The sequence below is a fragment of the Plasmodium brasilianum genome, chromosome 5 (assembly GCF_023973825.1).
Source record: "Plasmodium brasilianum strain Bolivian I chromosome 5, whole genome shotgun sequence".
NCBI classification, from domain to species: domain Eukaryota; phylum Apicomplexa; class Aconoidasida; order Haemosporida; family Plasmodiidae; genus Plasmodium; species Plasmodium brasilianum.
This window is the reverse complement of record NC_090118.1, coordinates 810,262-830,274: the sequence shown is the minus strand read 5'-3', so window position 1 is coordinate 830,274 and position 20,013 is coordinate 810,262. Positions and strand designations below refer to the sequence as shown.

General features: G+C 28.8%; 5 protein-coding genes across 5 annotated transcripts; 2 read left to right on the top strand and 3 right to left on the bottom strand.

The window, feature by feature from the left end:
- Nucleotides 1-529: 529 nt before the first annotated feature.
- Nucleotides 530-3,928, top strand: MKS88_001452 (uncharacterized protein; the record flags this gene model as incomplete). The annotated part of the gene is made up of 3 exons (XM_067214377.1): nucleotides 530-544; nucleotides 696-756; nucleotides 960-3,928. The coding sequence occupies 3 exons, from the start codon at nucleotides 530-532 to the stop codon at nucleotides 3,926-3,928; spliced, it is 3,045 nt and encodes a 1,014-aa protein (XP_067074818.1).
- A 604-nt stretch (nucleotides 3,929-4,532) lies between these two features.
- MKS88_001451 (tRNA modification GTPase) lies at nucleotides 4,533-9,085 on the bottom strand (the record flags this gene model as incomplete). The annotated part of the gene is made up of 4 exons (XM_067214376.1): nucleotides 4,533-6,861; nucleotides 7,124-7,168; nucleotides 7,455-7,529; nucleotides 7,803-9,085. The coding sequence occupies 4 exons, from the start codon at nucleotides 9,083-9,085 to the stop codon at nucleotides 4,533-4,535; spliced, it is 3,732 nt and encodes a 1,243-aa protein (XP_067074817.1).
- A 1,635-nt stretch (nucleotides 9,086-10,720) lies between these two features.
- MKS88_001450 (adenylate kinase 2) lies at nucleotides 10,721-11,566 on the bottom strand (the record flags this gene model as incomplete). Its single annotated transcript, XM_067214375.1, has 1 exon — nucleotides 10,721-11,566. One exon carries the CDS (start codon nucleotides 11,564-11,566, stop codon nucleotides 10,721-10,723), a length of 846 nt encoding a protein of 281 aa, XP_067074816.1.
- Nucleotides 11,567-14,113: 2,547 nt separating this feature from the next.
- MKS88_001449 (meiotic recombination protein DMC1) lies at nucleotides 14,114-16,779 on the top strand (the record flags this gene model as incomplete). The annotated part of the gene is made up of 7 exons (XM_067214374.1): nucleotides 14,114-14,209; nucleotides 14,516-14,911; nucleotides 15,120-15,281; nucleotides 15,532-15,607; nucleotides 15,795-15,947; nucleotides 16,277-16,403; nucleotides 16,746-16,779. 7 exons carry the CDS (start codon nucleotides 14,114-14,116, stop codon nucleotides 16,777-16,779), a joined length of 1,044 nt encoding a protein of 347 aa, XP_067074815.1.
- Nucleotides 16,780-17,128: 349 nt separating this feature from the next.
- MKS88_001448 (trafficking protein particle complex subunit 2-like protein) lies at nucleotides 17,129-18,183 on the bottom strand (the record flags this gene model as incomplete). The annotated part of the gene is made up of 3 exons (XM_067214373.1): nucleotides 17,129-17,230; nucleotides 17,648-17,832; nucleotides 18,054-18,183. The coding sequence occupies 3 exons, from the start codon at nucleotides 18,181-18,183 to the stop codon at nucleotides 17,129-17,131; spliced, it is 417 nt and encodes a 138-aa protein (XP_067074814.1).
- Nucleotides 18,184-20,013: the final 1,830 nt, after the last annotated feature.

Below are 20,013 nucleotides of genomic sequence, written 5' to 3'. Positions count from 1 at the left end.
CCATTATATATGTATTAATGTATGCATTTATGTACGAGTGAGCCTATTAAAACGCGCATTATATATATGTAATTGCTTATATACATGTATGGAAGGAAGTACCTATGTATTAATGGCATAAACACAAATTTTTGTACGACTCATTAAATAACGTATATGTATTTTTGTATTTGTATTTCTTTAACGTATGATGCGATAAATTATTTTCAATAAAATGCAACTGCCTTAACGCACATTGTCAGTCAGTACACACATATAAAGGCAGGGCACACAAAGGGGTCTGCTTGCCTTTTTTTTTGTTTATTTATATATATACATATCTGTTTCGTTTTTGTGTACTTTTTCATATTTATTTTTATTTTCATTTTTATTTTCATTTTTATTTTCATTTTTATTTTTATTTTCATTTTTATTTTCATTTTTATTTTCATTTTCATTTTCATTTTCGCTTCCGCTTTCGCTTTCTTTTTTTTTTTTTTTTTTTTTTTTTGCATTAGTGTGATATGTTAAAATGCACTGATATGACTAAATGAACGCAAGAAGGGTAAAGTATAAAAAGAGCAGAGGAGAAAAGGCAGAAAAAATAAAAATAAATAAACCATAAAATAAATAGTAAAATAAATAGCAAAATAAATATACAAATAAATTAACTAGTGAATAATTAAATATTTGCACGTTTTTGGCCTAATATGAAGTGGAAACGGAATATAGACAAGGTGGAAAACGAGCTTTTCAAAAGTGGAGCAAAGGAGGAGAGTTAACGGAGCACTTTATGCATAGCACTCGTTACATGTATATACTCCTGTATAGGTAGTATATATGCGCACGGTGTAGAGGTGTACCTTATCTACATAGCATGTACAACATATGCGGGATGAGCAGTATACATAGCTAATACAGCGCTTATGTATTGCAGTCCATTCCTCCGAGTACACGCAGACAAGCCCGCGCGCATACAGGAAAAATTAGAAAGAAGCCAAAAAATAAAGAAATAAAAAAAAATAGAAGGTATAGCAGTAACAGCAAAAAAGTAGCAAAAGGAACTAGAAGTGGAAGAACTAGAAGAACTAGAAGAAGTGGAAGAAGTGGAAGAAGTGGAAGAAGTGGAAGAAGTGGAAGAAGTGGAAGAAGTGGAAGAAGTGGAAGAAGTGGAAGAAGTGGAAGAAGTGGAAGAACAAAACCCGAAAAACAACAGGTGCGCCTAAAAATGGCATTAACTCCTATTGTAGGTGTGACAGCGAAACTGCTGATTCAAATAAAGTTGATAAGATGGAAATATTTTAAAAGGTACACATGTACAAGTAAGGAAAAAAAAGGGAATGTTGAATACCCAGTGCTCTGGAAAGATTTATCATCAGAGACCATAAAAAAAGAAAAGAAGTTACTGCATATAAAAAAGGATGCGTTAAAGAGAAAGGACAACATAACATATGCTTCATATTTAGAAGATTCTGATGGATGTTTTAGTGTCTATCATGTTAGTAACAACATAAGCAATGGATCGTTGCATTATTGCACAAAGAGAATGATAAAAAAAGCGCTTAGCTATAATTGTCCAGCGGTAGGATGTTATAAAATTGATGAAGAAAAAAAGGGTAAAGAGGTTGCCGTTCCTGGGCAGAAAAGGTTAGTGAGTAGTGGTAAGGGAAGTGATAATAGAAGTAACAGTGCCAGTACTAGCGATAGTAGTAGCAATGGCAGTGGTGGGGAAGAGGGAGGAAACATGCCCCACAAAAAACAGACTGAAGAGTCCAAAATTGATGAAATATTGCGAGTTTTACAAAAATATGAACAGGACACAAATTATTTTAAATGTCTTTTTTTAATTAACTCCGTGATAATAATGCTGATAATAGGTCTTTGTTCATTTTATGTTCTCTTTTGTGAAGATAAGATTAATAAATATATTGTAACAACAATTGAAAAAGCTTTTGAAGAAATAAGGACATCACCTACTGTGCAATACAAAATGAATGATATTATAAACAATCTGTTAATAAGTATATTAGAGAATGAAAAAAATAAAATAGCTACAGCATCATTTTTTTTAGATATATTAAAAAGTTCACAATCAGATATGAGTACTATTGTTACAGATATTTTAGAAACAGAAAAAGTAAAAAGTAAACTAAGAGAAACGTTTTATGATTTGTCTTTTTATATATGTAATAATAAAGAAGTTCAGAAAGGTGTTTATCGTTTATTATATGAAGCCATTCATTTACCTGTCGCTATAAGTACATCTAAACAATGGTTGAACAACTTGTTTAGCTCAGTTAGTGTAACTCAACATGTAAGAAATGTAATATATAAAGAATTGTTTAAGAATGATGAAATGAGAGAACATTCTATTTTATTTATTCAAAACGTACTTTACAATACTTTGCAGAATAATAATACAAAAGAGCTAACGAAGTACTTTTTCTCTTCCATTTTTTCGGACCAACAATTCCAACATCAACTCGCAGGAAATTTTTGGAAAATTTTCAAAATGGCCTTGGCACCCAAGTGGATGAACTATTACGATGATTTGGGGGATACCATGGATAGAGAAAAGGGGTATAACGTGAATGGCGGTGGTATGGGTAGTGGTGGTGATGGAAACAGTACCGCAGCAGTGAAGAAGAAGAAGCTTGATCTAAATAAAAGACAACTGAGCACAATTAGTTGTGATATAAAGGAGGTTAACGAAGATTCTATACGAAAGACATATCATACAGAAGTAGAATTTCCAATGACGCAACACAAAAATGAAGAAAATGTTAGAGTTGAAGACACAAAGAGAATAGAGAGCGATGAAAAGGATTTGGAAAATCGGAAGCAGGCAAGTAATACTGGTATTAGTGATGATACTCTTTCCACGTACAATACTAACATAGAAAAAGAAATAAAGCACGTATTAGAACTATTTGAAAAGAAGAGTAATCCCCCCTCATGTATTACGAACGATATTATCGTTTGTGAAGGTCAACAGGAAAATGGGAGGAAAATTAGTGAAGAGGAAAAATTGGTATACGAGGGGGTAGCTAATGACGGAATTTATGAGGAACACAAAAAGGAGGAAGACGTAGAGGGAGAGAATGAAGAAGATGAAAAAGAAAAAGAGCAAAAAGAGCAAAAAGAGCAAAAAGAACAAAAAGAACAAAAAGAACAAAAAGAACAAAAAGAGCAAAAAGAACAAAAAGAACAAAAAGAACAAAAAGAACAAAAAGAGCAAAAAGAACAAAAAGAACAAAAAGAACAAAAAGAACAAAAAGAGCAAAAAGAACAAAAAGAACAAAAAGAACAAAAAGAACAAAAAGAGCAAAAAGAGCAAAAAGAACAAAAAGAACAAAAAGAACAAAAAGAACAAAAAGAACAAAAAGAACAAAAAGAACAAAAAGAACAAAAAGAACAAAAAGAACAAAAAGAAGACACCAATTTAGGAAAGTCTTCATTGGGAAATGCCTCAAATGCCGCAAATACGTCAACGGAAAATACTTTATCAGTAAGTTCTTCTCCAGCTCCTTCGTCAAAAAAAAAAGATAAAGTATCCGAGGTGCATTACAACTTAACTGACAAGTTAAAATGTTCAATGTTTTTGCCGACAAATGTAAAAAGTGAGTGTTTTTATATTTTCCCTGTTTATAAAATTCAAAACTTTAAAGAAACAATTGGAAAATTCTCTTATTTTTATTTTATGAATATGTTCAGGAAAATTGACAACACATCATTATTAAGTAAGCGCGACCCAGAAATAAAATTGAATAGCAGTTCAAATAATGAGAGTGACCCAAATGATTTAAGCTGTTATTCCTTTGGAGAGAAAATAAAATTATTCATAGTTGATGTCTATTTGTTTTACTCTTATAAATATTACTTTTACTATTACTACGTAGACAAGTTGAAATTGGCATTTCAGAAAATGCGGAACGGCAGTTTCTTTTGACGTGTACATATGAAAAGAAGTGGGTTTATATATACATCTATGCACATATATATATAATTATTGTATGGGTGTTTTATATGTATATACGTACGTACAACGTATATGTGCACACATCTGTGTGTACTGTTTGCGCAATATGCCTTCCGAGCGTGTTTTATGTTTTGCGTATCATATGAACGCGCATATGCAGTACATGAAACATTTTTGCTTTTTTCCTCTTTGCCATACATAATTTGTTTTTTTTCCCATTCGTGAATACATATATCACTTGTGGAGCTATTTACAAAATGTTTGCTCTGCTCTTTTTTCCATTTTTTCCTTTTTCTGACAAATTTTTTTTTTTTTTTTTTTTATGTTTTTGTAAACGCTGGTTTTTGGTGAATCAATAGCATGCAATCGCGCGCATGTAAATATATATATATATATATGTATATATGTATGTATGCATATATGTATGTATGCATATATGTATGTATGCATATATGTATGTATGTATATATGTATGTATATATGTATGTATATATGTATGTATATACCTACATATGTATCTTGCTCACATACTGATGGCTGTGCATAGGGACCGGCCCCTGGCCCCGCGCTCTACCTATTTTCCAATGCAAAAACTCTCAAGAATTTCGTTTAGAATTTGCTCACTTTTGAATTTTCCAATAATATGATTCAACGAGTGGACGGCTAGCTTGATTTCTTCCGCTATGATATCAAATGTAAGGAACCTTTTACTCTTTTTTATAAAGAGCAAATGGTTCAGTGCCTTTTGTAAATAAATTTTATGTCTTTCAAAGGGCAAGAAGGCAGGCTCGCTTTTGTTTGTGTCTATATTATTATTTCCTTCACCTTTATCTTCATCTTCGTCCTTATCTTTTTCCTTACCCCTCTGTTCTTTTTTTTTTTTTTTTTGTTCCCTTCCCGCACCAAAAGTTATCTCAGCCCTTCTCTTCATCAGTGTTTTGTTTAAACAGTATAGCAATTTGTCCACATTCACCCCCTTTTTGGACGAAATGAAAAAAATTTGTTTATGAAATTTTTTTAAAATATATTTGTGTAAGCATGTGATGAGTGTCCTCTTTACATCCCTTCTTATTGTCCTGAACAGGTCAGAATTTTTCAAATCACATTTATTTATGCATAGAAAAAAATATGGAATTGTTCTTTCTCCATTTATGTACACTATATGACCAAAATTTTTATTTAAAATTGAAATGGCATTTTTTAATTCTTCTGAATAGTTATTTATATTGAGCAAAATAAATGCACATGCACATTTTTTTAAATAGCTGATCGTTTTTTTAATGCCAATTCGTTCTAATATTTTGTGCTTATTACTGGTCATGCGTCCTTTGGTACTTTTATGTTGATCATCTGTTTCTCCCTTTTTTCTTTTTTTTATAACAACACCAGCTGAATCACAAAAATTATAGTAGTTTTCAGATATCTTAACATTCTTTTGTACAATGTCTATGGTTGTCCCTTTTATGTTTGTAACTATAGATATATTATTATTGCAAATAAAGTTCATTAAGGTACTCTTCCCTGCATTAACATTTCCGAATAGTAAGATGTCCACAGATTTTGTACTTAAATCTTCAACGTTATCTTTGTTTAAAATGCTTTTAATATTTATTATAACATCATTAACTTTTTCATTAATAAACTTACTTATATCCTTTTTTTCTTTTTCTAAACATATATGCTCTTCCTCAAAATCTATTTTGAATTGTGTGTAAACTAACAACTCCTTTATATTTCTTCTTAATTTTACGTAAACCTTCTTTGCATATCCAGTTAAATAATTTAGAGCTATTCTTTTTTGTACTCCTTGTGTACAAAATAATAGTTCACTCAGTCCTTCTACTTGTAAGAAATCCATTTTGTTGTTTTCAAATGCTCTTCGAGTAAATTCACCTTTTTTGCTTTCCCTTATTTTTATGAAATCATTAAAATCGTGTAAATTATCATACAACTCACTCTGTTGGTCATGTATCTTGTTATTTCTATCACTTCTGTAGTAACATCCTTCAGTACCTTCGTAAGAGTAGTAGTGGTCTCTTTCATCACGCACGATATTGTAAAATAACTCGTTTAAATTTTCTATCTCGTTCAGAATTTCCTTAATTATTAAGGGATTCCCATGGCAGTAAATCTCTACTACATCCTCGCCTGTGTATGAACTCGGTCCCTTAAAATAGCTGAACATGATTTGATCAATTATGTGATTGTCATTGTTGTACAGTTGTGCACAGTACATTTTTCGCACTTCTAAGTTTCTCTTTAATTTTATAATTTCCTTTAAGTTATATTCACTCTTTTTTTTTATATATACTTTATTTTTTATATTTACTTTATTTTTTATATTTATTTTATTTTCCCGATTTGTGCCATCATACACTGCGCAGTCCAATTTGTCTTCTTCCACATTTTTTACAAAATATAAGGGGCTATTCTTCGAATTTTTGTGTAATAATATTTCTAAAATTATTTTACTCAATGAACCCGAAATTCTTATTACAGCTATTGCGCTTAATGTCCTACCTGAGCTAAGAGCATATATTGTTTCTTTGTCGTCCAGGAGTTTATCTATGTACTCTCTTTTTAACTCGTCATCACTTACGTCATTCTCATCTTTACACACATTGGCCGTGAAATACAAGAAGCTTCTTCTTACTTTTTTCTCCTCTACGCACTGTGCGGTATTACTATAAAATAAAGGAAAAGTTTCTATTCGATCTTTGTCATTGCTTTTGCTATTCTTATTATATATTAAAACAAAATTGTTTTCCCTCTTTATACCCGTTCCTTCCCCTTTTTTTGTCAAAAGAGTTCTTCTTTTATAATTGTAAAAGCCTTTCACTGGAAAGTAAAAAAAAGCATTGTTACTGTTATTGTTGTTGATGTTATTGTTTTTTTTCTTTTCACTTTTGCAATTATGAAAAAAAAAGTATGACAAAGTAATATATTTTATGAGAAGGTAAAAAATTCTATTCATGAATTATGTATTTTCTAAGGAAAAAAAAAAAAAATAATACAAAAAGAAATAGAAATAGGAATAGAAATAGAAATAGAAATAGAAATAACCTTTTTTAACATAACATTATCTATTATATTTTTTTTTTTTATTAATTTTTTTTTTTCAATTTATTACAATTTGGTAGTATTCCAAATATTTAGTACATTTACTCGTTTTTACACCTTGGTGCTTTGTTGTCATTACATATGTTGAGGCTTCATAAAAATGGTGAAGAAACTAAAAATATAAAAAAAGGTCGAGTTAGCCAAAATAGCTAGAAAAAAAAAAAAAAAAAAAAAATATGAACAAGTCATAACGTTTTGCTGAACATTGTACATATATCTTGCAGAGTGTGCGCATCGTGAACAATTCCTCGTACAACGAAAAGGAGGAAGTTCACACGGTGAAAAAATGCCAAATGTTATGTACATATGAATGTACGTACGTATGAATGTACGTACGTATGTATATATATACATATGTGCATATTTCTACGTTCACCTTACTTTTTCCATTTGAACACCATGAAGCAGCTGGTAGGGACCTACATGGAGTGTACCGAGCCTGAGCTTGTTTCTAAGTTCAGCATATAACCATAAAATTTTCGTATGTGCACGTAACCGATACAGAACTTTGAGTGAGATGGCGCAATTCGATTATCCTCTTGTCCTTTCGGTGAAGTAGACATATTCGTGTCCACATATGAAATGTAAAAAAACAAAAAAAAAAAAAAAGCAAAAACGGAAGCAAAAAAAAACAAAAAGATGCAAAAGGAAGCCAAAAATGCAAGCCCTTCCATTCGAATAAATCTGAACGGTATATGTCAAACGCGAACTGCGCATTTTTTACTTAAAGTCAAGAAACAAAAGAAAATTAAATTTTTCCGTTTGAATATTCAAGCATCCCCTTTGTGTTATCTCCCCTTTATCTATTAATTGTTGAAAGGTGCTATTTAATTTTTGTTCATAAGTTTTTCCACTAATATATTTTGATGTTAAGAATAATATGGATGAATCAGAAGAAATGTTAATTTTATCAGAATTATATTTTTCTCTAATCAGTTGGACCAGTTTATTTAAAGTATCAGTTTTCTTAAAAGTAAAATATACCCGTTTTTTATTGCACATGACACAATGCGGATTTTTGTAAATTTTGTAATAGTATAAATAGAAGCCCCTATCTCCTACGTAAAGAATATCACTATAATTATGTGTGTAACTGTGAATGCTTCCCAAACTGTTAGAGCTCCCCATCTCACTCATCAGAACAAAGTAGTACAGCTTACTTGTTATCAGTGAAGCTATTACCATAATCGTACTGACAATCGTTGGAATCGAATTTCTTACTACCTGTTCCGTTAAGGAATAGGAAACATCATCAATGTGAAAGTGACGTGCCCTTTTCTTTGCCTCTTCAAACACCCATATTATATGGTTTTCATTATTGACATCAAATTTCTCCTTTTTAATTTTTTCAAAGGAAATATTCATTACATATAAAATACAATCTTCGGGTGTTTTGGGTTTATTAATAATAGAACAGACTGGAAAGGTATCCTTAATATTATTACTACTGTAACTATAACTATTACTATTATTACTGTTATTACTATTAATAGCAGTAGTAATAGTAGCCATAGCAGTAGTATTCACGTTTGCGTAATTTTCGACAGTGCACTGCAGACATGCAAAATTATTTCTCGTGTTGACGATTTTTATACTACCCTTAAATCCTTCTACACCTCCATCTATGTAAATAATTTCTTTTTTTTTTAAATTAAAAATTAAATTATTAATATACAACCTACTGCTTATATTATCTAAACAGCCAATAATAAAATCGAATTTTTCAAAAAAAGGGGCATCAAAAAATTCAATGTTTTTCTTATAGCTATGTATGAAAATATCTTTATATTTTTCATTTATTCTCTTACTTATTACATCCACTTTATATTCACCTATATCTTTATTTGTGAAGAATAGTTGTCTATGTAAATTACTTACTTCAATTGTGTCATAATCAATGATAGACATATTTTTTATGTTCATGTATATTAAATTTTTTATCACTTCATTACCTAAACCACCGCAACCCACAATTAACACATTTACCTTTTCAAATGCATTACACATTTTTTCCACCACAAAAAAAAAAATAATAAAATAAGCAATTGTTATATTCGCGTTAAACACTTTGAGTACTTATTGGAGTACTCAAATTGTTGATATTGAATATGATATATTGAATACGTCATTTGAATGACGTATCTTTTTTTTTTTTTTTTTTTTTTTTACTTTTTTTTTTAAAAATATAAAAACATACCCTTTGCTTAAATTTTCACATAATCTGCACGCACGAAACTGCTGTGGATTATAACAGTTATTAAAAACATTTCAAAAATAGATTAGTAGCCTTATTTTTTCCTTTTATTTACCATCGCCATGGATTCAAGGATCTGACAATTAGGGATACTTAAAGGAAGTGAAGTTAGAATATTCATCTTCCACATATACACATATGTATGCATACAACATATATATGTATATATGTACGTTTTAATTTTTTTTTTTTTTTCCTTTTAAGGCACATGGTAAAAAAGGTTAAGGTATGAAATCCCTAAAAACGAAGCAAAAACATTTTCGTGAAAAATGAGGAATATGAGGGGAAAAGAAAATGATTCCTAATTTCCCATTTACTGCTGTTCAATTTTCAGCATTTACATTGTGAGCGGCTCTTTGCTTCGATATGATGATAAGTATATGTAATTTGGTGCCTTTTTAATTGTGCAATTTTTTTCTTATAAAAAAGGCTCATAAAAGTTAGAAGCGGCGTTATGACTAATCGGCGGAGGAGTAAAAATAGGTTTAGCATAGCACGAACGTGGTATTGCCTCCTTTTACTTTTCTCAATACAGTGTTCATATAATACATCAAAAAATATTACAACATGAAGTTGAAGCAATACTTTAGTAATTTATATACCCGCAATAAAATATTTCACCGATAAAGTTATGTACTAGTCAGGTGAGTTTCATCACTATAAGGAAAAACACACATTGGTTTAGGTATGTATATGAATACATAATTATGTACATATATACATGTACGTATACGTACGTTTGCACAATTTCCTTTTGAACACAGAATTATGGAAGAAATGCTCTACTGTGTGCCTATCTTTTTGGATTTACAAATTTTACAATTTTACTTTCTCTTTCGTATTATCTTTCCTCCTTTTCGTTTCTTTTTTTTTTTTCCTTTCTTCTGCGTGCGTATTTACCGCAAGTGAAAAGCGGCAAGAAAAAATACTTAATTGAAAACAATTGTACATGTAAATATATAAATGCGTATTTATATATATATGTATATGTATATGTGCACACTAAAAATGGTTAGAAAAAAAAAAAAAAAAAAAAAAAAAAAACAGCACCATTTATACAATACTATGTCAGGATTATATAATTTTTTTTTTTTTTTTTTTTTGCCTGAACTGTTAATAAATATTCGCAGTATGCACACTTAAAGGAATAGCGGCACTAAGCAAATTGAAAATGTTTCAACGTGTTTAACGTATGCTTGTTATGCGTACATATATATGCACATATATATATATACACTAGCAAAAATGTAAATTTCTGCATATGTGTGTATCTAAATGTATATACACCCACACATATATATATAAAATTTTGGCTGACGCGTTTTGTGCCCTTTCGCAAGGGGGTTATAAGTCGAAAAAGTGTACATCCGTATAGTTGTTTTTGCTCATCACTTTTTGGTGCCCTCGTTACCCCTCTTATGTAAAATTGTCTGATCAATAATTGCACATATTTGCTCAAAAATGCCTTCTATAGATTTTTCCCCGTCGATATTTTTGCACACATGGAAAAATAAGGAAATAATTTTTTTCTCATTTTGCAAATATAAATCATATCTTTTATTAAATGTACTCTCGTTATCATCTGCTCTTCTTTTTAACCTCATCAAAATTTCATCATTTATATTTTTGTAATCTTCATTTTGAGACGTCAACAATAATTCCTCTTCTGTATGTAATTTAATGTTTTTCCTTTTTTTTTTAATTAATTCAATTATTTTTATGTTATAGTTAACATTTGTGATTGGATCTCTTATTCTGTTATTCACTCTTTCCAATAGACATTCTTTGCTAACGGACATGTTAATAAAATTTGTAATTTCAATATTATTTTTTTTAAATAATAAAGCTTGTTCATATGTCCTAGGAAACCCATTAATTATTATCCCTTCACATTCTTCTTCACCAAGGGTATACTTTTCCAGCTGTTTCAAAAAAATTCCTATGACTATGTCATCGGGAACGAACGAACCATCTGTAAAAGACTTTTGTATATATTCCAAATCTCTTTTTTCTTGCTCTGTTAATTCCTTTACACATTGATCAGAAGAAGAGGAATCTCTGATTCTTTCTTTACTATCTTTTAAATGTTCTTTTAACAATTCACTTATTGTAATTATTTTGAAATTATATTTTTTGGAAAGTAACCTACATTGAGTGTCTTTTCCTGACCCCGGTGCCCCATTCAGAATATATATTTTTTTTGTTCCCTTGCTTAACATTTTTGCGTTTACCATATTTTTACTCTGCAGTTATTCTACATGTGTCTAGTGTTGATGTAGGCGAGGGACATAAATGAATACATATGTGTGCAGCATATGGTATGTATATATATATGTATGTGTGTACACTTAAATATATATACATATATTTTTTTTTTTTCCTGGAGTACTTCATCAATACATGTGTGAATACGTATTCTTACGGAATAACATTATTTACTTTTCTTATTGACAAGGAATATTTTTTAAAAGAACCCAATTTCTCTTCATTTCCACATAAAAATGAATTGGACTCTCTTGACTCCTTTCCTAGTGGAATAAAATGTGCATTGGATTTTTTTTTTTTTTTTTTTTTTTTTTTGGTGTGGGTAAAGTGGGGAGGCGTATAATACTAATATCTACATTATTAAAATATATTTTTAAGAGTTTTCATTACATATATTTTATATCTTCTTTTTCTTAAAAATAGCACTTTTGTTTTTTAAAGAAATGTAAGTGTTTTGGTTTTCCTTTTCCATGAGCATTCGGTGTAACGATAAATTGTTTCACTGCATTTTCCCATTAGTATTTTCTAAATTTTTTTTTTTTTTCCTATATTACTTTTAACACATGGCGTTTACCGAAGCGTAAAATTCGAATGGATATATTCGTTTCTCTATACACTCGTTTTACTTTTCTATTCCTCAACTCAATTATTTTTCTTTTCGTTTGCTCTCTTTTATTCCTTTTCACTACTTTCTTTTTTTTTTTTTTTCTTTTAATTTTCCCCACGTTCGCTTTTATCACCATGTATCCTGCTTGAATAAGGAGAAATCATGATGTCACTTTGAAAAAAATATTTCACTACACACACCTTCATTGGATTAATGAAAAGAATATATAAAACATGCACAAAGGCAAGTGCAGTGGTATATATAAGGACAAAATGGTACCCTTTATTTTTTTCTTTTTTTTTTTTTTTGACATTTTCCGTTATTCCCTTTTTGATTTCTTCATGACTAATCATTTTTTATTTCCCTTTTTAATTTTGCATCCTTTCATAGCATTACTTTTATGTAGTTTACTTTCGTTACGTTACATTACTTTTCTTTGTTTTTTTTTTTTTTTTTCCTTTCATTGAAGGGTGTGTAACTGTTAGTGTCTGTCTTTTTTTTTTCAATTGAAAAAATAGGATTTCAAATTAAGACGACCCATACGAATTTGTAAAAGATATGTAATTTGATGGTGATACGTAGATCTGTTGTTAAAGTAAATGATGAAGCCCCTGCAAAATTATTGTGTTCATTATTTTCAATGAATAACCAGCTATTTAAATAAGTAAAATAAAATAAAGTAAAATAAAATAAAATAAATTCACTTCGGACAATTGTGCCAAGTAACTTCTTACCTAGGTGAAAGCATCCTTTAATTTTCAAAACAAAAATTTTCTTAATATGTGTCACAATGGTATGCTCGAAAAAAAACAAAAGAAAAACATAAATATAAATAAATAAATAAATAAATGAATGAACAATTGAGTGAATAAATAAGAAAAACAGAAGCACGTAAAACAAAGTATGTATAATTTAAGTTGAATAAAAGTGCATATCATGTGTTTAAAAATGAAAAAGGAAAAGACTTATAGACTTCCTTTTTTTATGTAACGAATTTCGTTTATTTAAAAATATTGAATTAAGGGTTGTGTTTCTTTACTTAAAAGGAAAGGTTTTAGCGGTTTGGATGTATAAGGTAGTCAGTTTTTTTTTTTTTTTTTTTTTTTTATGCTCCATATTAACCGCTATTACCATTTTGCTCTACAACATTACAGCTGCGTAGAAAAAAAAAAAAAAAAAAAAAAAAAAAAAATACAATACGTTAGAAGAAGTAAGCTCAAAGAAATATGTTCAAAGAAATATGTTCAAAGGAATATGTTCAAAGGAATATGTTAAAAGAAATATGTTAAAAGGAATATGTTAAAAGGAATATGTTAAAAGAAATATGTTCAAAGGATTATGTTCAAAGAAATATGTCCAACGTAATATGTTCAATGTAATATGTCCATTGTGATACGTTCAGTACATTATGTTCAGTGCGTTATGAACAATAATTTATGAACAGTAATTTATGAACAGTAATTTATGAACAGTAATTTATGAACAGTAATTTATGAACAATAATTTATGAACAGTGCATAATTTACAAGCTATAATATATATAAATATATACATATATATACATACACATATATACATACATATATATATATATGTACGTATTATTTTTGAATATTCAAAGCCTTTTTATTAGAATGTTTTTTGGCAATTTGTCTTTTCACTGATGTACTGAATTTTTGTTTGTCTGTTTAATAAGAACTTTTTCCTTGTTTTTGTCTTAGCCTCATGCTTTACTTTTTCTTCTAACGAAGAGTAAAAGTACACATACACACACACCCACAAATTTTTTTTTTCCTTGCCCGTTCATTAATTTTTTGTATTTTTCGCGTTTATCGCGTTTTTTGTACTTTTTGTGCCTTTTTTTATTCTTTTTTTTCCTTTTATTATTATTTTTTTTTTGTGTGCAAAAATGGCTACTCTACCTGCTAGCAAGTCAACTAGTAAGGTTGCTATAACAGCTGAAATAGAACAAGAAGCCTTAAAGGAACAACAGTTTCAAGAAATTGTAACGTTACTTTACATTTGTGGCTTTTTCATAATATTGTGCTTAGTTTTTTGAACATATAGTTATGCTCTTTTATTTTATTATTTTATTTTATTATTTTATTTTATTATTATATTTTATTGCTTTATTATTTTGTTATATTATTTTGTTATATTATTTTGTTATATCATTTTGTTATATCATTTTGTTATTTTATTTTGTTATTTTATTTTGTTATTTTATTCTGTTATTTTATTATACTTTTTCCTTTTTTTCTTATTTTTCTTATTTATTTTTTTTTTTCCTCCCCCCCTTTGCCCGTTTTAGGAGAAATTACAAGATTTAGGTATCAACGCAGCAGACATTAATAAATTAAAGGGAAGCGGATACTGCACAATATTATCTTTAATTCAAACAACTAAAAAGGAATTATGTAATGTCAAAGGGATATCTGAAGCTAAAGTAGACAAGATATTAGAAGTGGCATCCAAAATTGAAAACTGTTCAAGTTTTATTACAGCTAATCAACTGGTCCAAAAAAGAAGTAAAGTTTTAAAAATTACAACAGGCAGTACAACTCTCGACCAAACTTTGGGTGGTGGAATTGAAAGCATGTCCATTACAGAACTCTTCGGGGAAAATCGATGTGGGAAAACTCAAATTTGTCATACATTAGCTGTTACGGCGCAGCTACCCAAAAATGTTAGCGGCGGGAACGGAAAGGTGGGCATTCAAATATGTGCAGGAACATATACGCATGGACAAATAGGAACATGTGTTAATGCATATATGTATATATATATATATATGTTAATTATGTGCTGCAGTATATATGTACATATATATGTCAGTTGTGTCCTGAAGTATATATATGTACGGAGTGAAGCTCATTTTACTTGTGCTTATTTCACCTTGTGTGTTACTGAAAAAGGTGTGCTACATTGATACGGAAGGAACATTTAGACCCGAAAAAATATGCAAAATAGCAGAAAGATATGGAGTGAATGGTGAAGATGTGCTAGACAATATACTGTATGCCCGAGCTTTTACACATGAACACTTGTATCATTTACTGGCTATATCAGCAGCAAAAGTAATTTACATATATAACAGTATAACACAAGCGAATAAACGTAAAAATAGTATATTATGCCCGTTCTTATAAAAAACATCGTTATTTAAAAAGAGGAAAATTCTTTGTAAATGAGAAATTTATTTACATTTATATTTATATGCATTCGAAAAAATAAAGAGCACTAAAAGCATGGACATGTGTGCATATATATATATATATATATATTTTTTTTTTTTTTTTATATTTTATACTGGTTTGCTTAACAAAGATGTGCGAAGAACCTTTTGCCTTGCTGGTTGTTGATTCCATCATTTCTCTTTTTCGAGTTGATTTCAGTGGAAGAGGTAATAATGCCACTATTTTTACATAAACATAAATATGCACATGAGCATATATACACGCATATATAAACATATGCACATATATATGTGCATACGTCTACCAACGAAGGAGCCTTAATTTATCGTTCAAGTCTCATTAACACTTGTGTACATTTCTTTTTAATTTTTTTTTTTTTTTTTTTTAAACTAGGTGAACTGTCTGAAAGACAACAGAAGTTAAATAAAACAATGTCCATTTTATCTAAGCTCGGAGAACAATTTAACATAGCCATTGTAATAACAAACCAAGTAATGTCTGATCCAGGTGCCACTATGACATTTATTGCTAATCCAATGAAGCCAGGTTTGCGCGTTTTTATAATTTCATTTTTTTTTTTTTTTTTTTTTTTTGCAAAAGTGTAATTCGTTTTTTTTTTATTTTTGTACGTTATTTTCTTATGGTTTAAATGAAATAGGGAAATTTGTAACTATTTTTTTTTTTTCTTTTTTTATGACTGTTCATAACTTTTATTCATTTTTCACAAAATGTTCAAATTGTCTCGTCTCTTGGTGAAGGCAAACAAGAAAAGCATGAAAGTGTGCACATACATACGCGCAAGTATATATATGTATATGTAATGTCTATGTGTACATACATGCGTGTATTTTTCTTTTCTTTTTTATTTCTTTCAGTTGGGGGTCATGTCATTGGGCACGCCTCTACGATCAGACTATCACTAAGAAAGGGAAAAGGAGATCAAAGGGTTTGCAAAGTTTACGATGCACCAAACCTTCCAGAAATTGAATGCATTTTTCAACTGTTAAGAAAGAATAAAGAACAAAAAATAAAGAGCAAAAAATAAAGAGCAAAAAATAAAGAACAAAAAATAAAGAACAACAAATAAAGAACAACAAATAAATAAAAAGAAAAAGAATCATAATAAATTACCCACATAATGTACACACAAAAATTAAACAGCTTTACGAGTGTAAACTGGAAAAAAAAAAAAAATAATAATAAAACAAAACATAACAAAGCGAAACACCCTTCAATTTGTTATATTTTATTTTAATTTATTTTATTTTAATTCATTTTAATTTATTTTAATTTAATTTATTTTCTTTTATTATTTATTTATTTTTCTTTTTATGAACTGTTCAGGTCAGACAGCGGTATTATTGACGCAACGGATTAGGCAAAAATGTACATCCTCACGATAATTAAAAAAAAAAAAAAAAAAAAAAAATCCTCATCATATATACTGTTACGATGTCTCCATTAATTTTTCTGAAAAAAAAAAGCCATTACAAGGCATAATATATATATATATATACATATACATATACATATACATATACATATACATATACATATACATATACATATACATATACATTTACATATACATATACATATACGCATAAATACAAACGTGAAAGCATATACCCCCACACACATACAAGCATATAAGCACGCCTACACTTATAGTTACATAAAGATAGTAATTTTTTTTTTTTTTTTTTTTTTTTTTTAATTGAAACTGATTATTTACTAATTCTTTTCAAAAAGGAGTCATTCTCTAAACGTTCCACATAAAATGGATTGCAAACCGCGTCAGCATAAATTTTGTGCAGTTTTATGAATATCTGAAAAGTAATAGGGTCGTTGAGTGTGCATATGGGTAAGCATATACATATGTACGCATGTATACATATGTATGCTTGTACGTCGGTACACGTTTGTGCACATATACATATATATACACACACACATATACAACTGAGAAGCTATACACGAATGAACTGCGTTACCCGTCTGTAACAATATTACCACGCATGGACAAAATAAAATACAAAAAAAAAAATATTCTCATTAAAAGAAGAAACTAATGAAATAACAAACATGCATGTGAGTTAACAAAAGTGCACACACAAAATGTCTGTATTATGACAGCTTGCAATAACATGTATATTAGTACGGTATAATGTATAGAACAAAAAAAAAAAAAAAAAAAAAAAAAAGGAAATTCATAATAATTCCATTTCACATAAAACAGGACTTACCGATTTAATAATATCATCAGTGTACTTATTTTTATTATCATCTATGGTTAATATAATCTTAAAATTTATGATTTTAATTACATAAGCGTAATTTTTATATGAACTGAACAGAGAAAGGTTAACTCCAACATATCCTAGATATGGGTCATACTTCTTTTCGCTGCCCTTCCTTTCATTTGACTCAACTGTATGGAGGTGCAGCAAAAAAAGGGAAAAAATTAAAACAGAGAAGAATAAAATAAGATAAAGCAGAACAAAATAAAACACAATATAACTGAACAAATGTAAGGATATAAAATACTCATATACACACACACATGTGCACGTATGTCGGTCACTCAGGCAATAAGGAAGTAATTCACCTTTCTACTGCCGTTAAATTTTTTTTTTTTTTTTTTTTTTTTACCTAATTTTTTAATATTGTTCAACGTTGAATAGATAGCAAACCGCGACGTTATTTCATCTCGTTCTTCCGTGGAATAAAAAAATAGTATTTCATCATTTTCTCCTAAGTAGCATATACTTTTTATGGACATTTTTCACGGCATATTACATTCATAAAAGTAGCTTTCTTCTGGGTTATCGCTTTAGTGCCACATATGTAAATATATATATATGTACACACACACACATGCACGTATATATATATATATATACACACACACATGCACGTATATATATATATATATACACACACACATGCACGTATATATATATATATATACACACACACATGCACGTATATATATATATTTTTTTTTTTCTTTTTTGTGACACAATATAAGAAAGATATTCCCTTTTGTTCTCTTATGCAAGGATTTAGAAATTACAGGGGATAATAAACTTTACTTATGTATATTTCTTTTCAAAAAAAATTATTTCTGCCTTTTTTTTTTTTTTTTTTCTTCTCTGTCTCTTTATATGCTCTTTTTAAATCTGTTAAAATATTTTGCTCTTCGATTTGTGCTTTGAAGAACTCTTATAATCATCCTGTGCTCCCAATATTTTGTTTAATTCTTGTTATGTGTTAATTTATTTTCTTGTTTCACTGTGGCACTTTTCCTTACAACAGTGGAAGCATAATTTATCTTCATATAAAATTTATATTACACAAGGAGCATCACGCACACATGCACATATACGTACATATATATAAACATACACATATGCGCAATTACATATATATACACATGTATGCATGTATTTCCCTCTTTGCTATTCAAAAAAATGGAAAAAAATAAACAACTCTCAACTTCTGCTTATATATATATATATATATATACCAAAACGGTGCGGGGAAAATAATTCTATGAACTGAAAAGATTTTTCTACGAAAATGTAATTTGTTAATAATCAAAATTGCAATAATACATACAATTTATTAAGTAGCCTTTTATAATTTATTTATTTACTTTTTTTTTTTTTTTTGAATTACAATATCCACTTGTTGAGGTGGTTACTTTGGAAAATGCTTAAAAAAGATTGTACGTGTATGCAAATTTTATTTTTTAAAAAAATTATGAACGCAGAGAAACGAAACGAAGCATGGTTATACGAAGCAAAACAAACAAATGAAAATATGAAGACCATGAAAAAGGGCTTATTAATTTTTGAAAAATTAAAAAAAAAAAAAAAAAGCATAAGCGGAATGGAAAGTAGTGTAGAACTGTGAGGATGTACTATATCATTTGCATATACATGTGCGCACAGCTGTGTACAAATGAAGTACATACATGCAGGTATGAGAACATAACATGTACATAGTATACAAATGCCTATTGTTACATACTTATAAATACATATGCATACTGTATATATTTATATATCGCCTATGTCGGATGTACGCTGCATTTACATGTAAATCATATATTTGGAACAAAAAGCAAGTGGAATTAAACCTACAGGAAAAAAAAAAAAAAAAATTAATAAAATGTAGTAAGCGGGTACATATATATTATACACATAAAAATATAGCAGCAAGTGAGGATTCCCTTTTTCAAAGGTAAAATTTTTGTAGTTCCATATTTTAACGTGTTTTAATATTTGTGCTGTTGCCTTATGTTATGTTGTGCTACTTTTCTTTTTTTTTTTTTCCTGTTTAATTTTGTCAAGAAATAGAAGAAAAAAAAAAAAAAAAAAAAAAGTATAAGATATACAGAATATGTGGAAGAAAAAAAAAAAAAAAAAAAAATTAAAATAGAATAGAATAGAATAAATTAAAATAAAGCAAATTATATAAATATATAGCAAAATATAGCATAATATAACAAATTAAAGGGGACACATACTAATCGCTTACAGATAAAGAGAGAAATAGATTTATATCCAGGGCGCTTCCATCAGTCCTAGAGAAGTGGAAGAAGGAC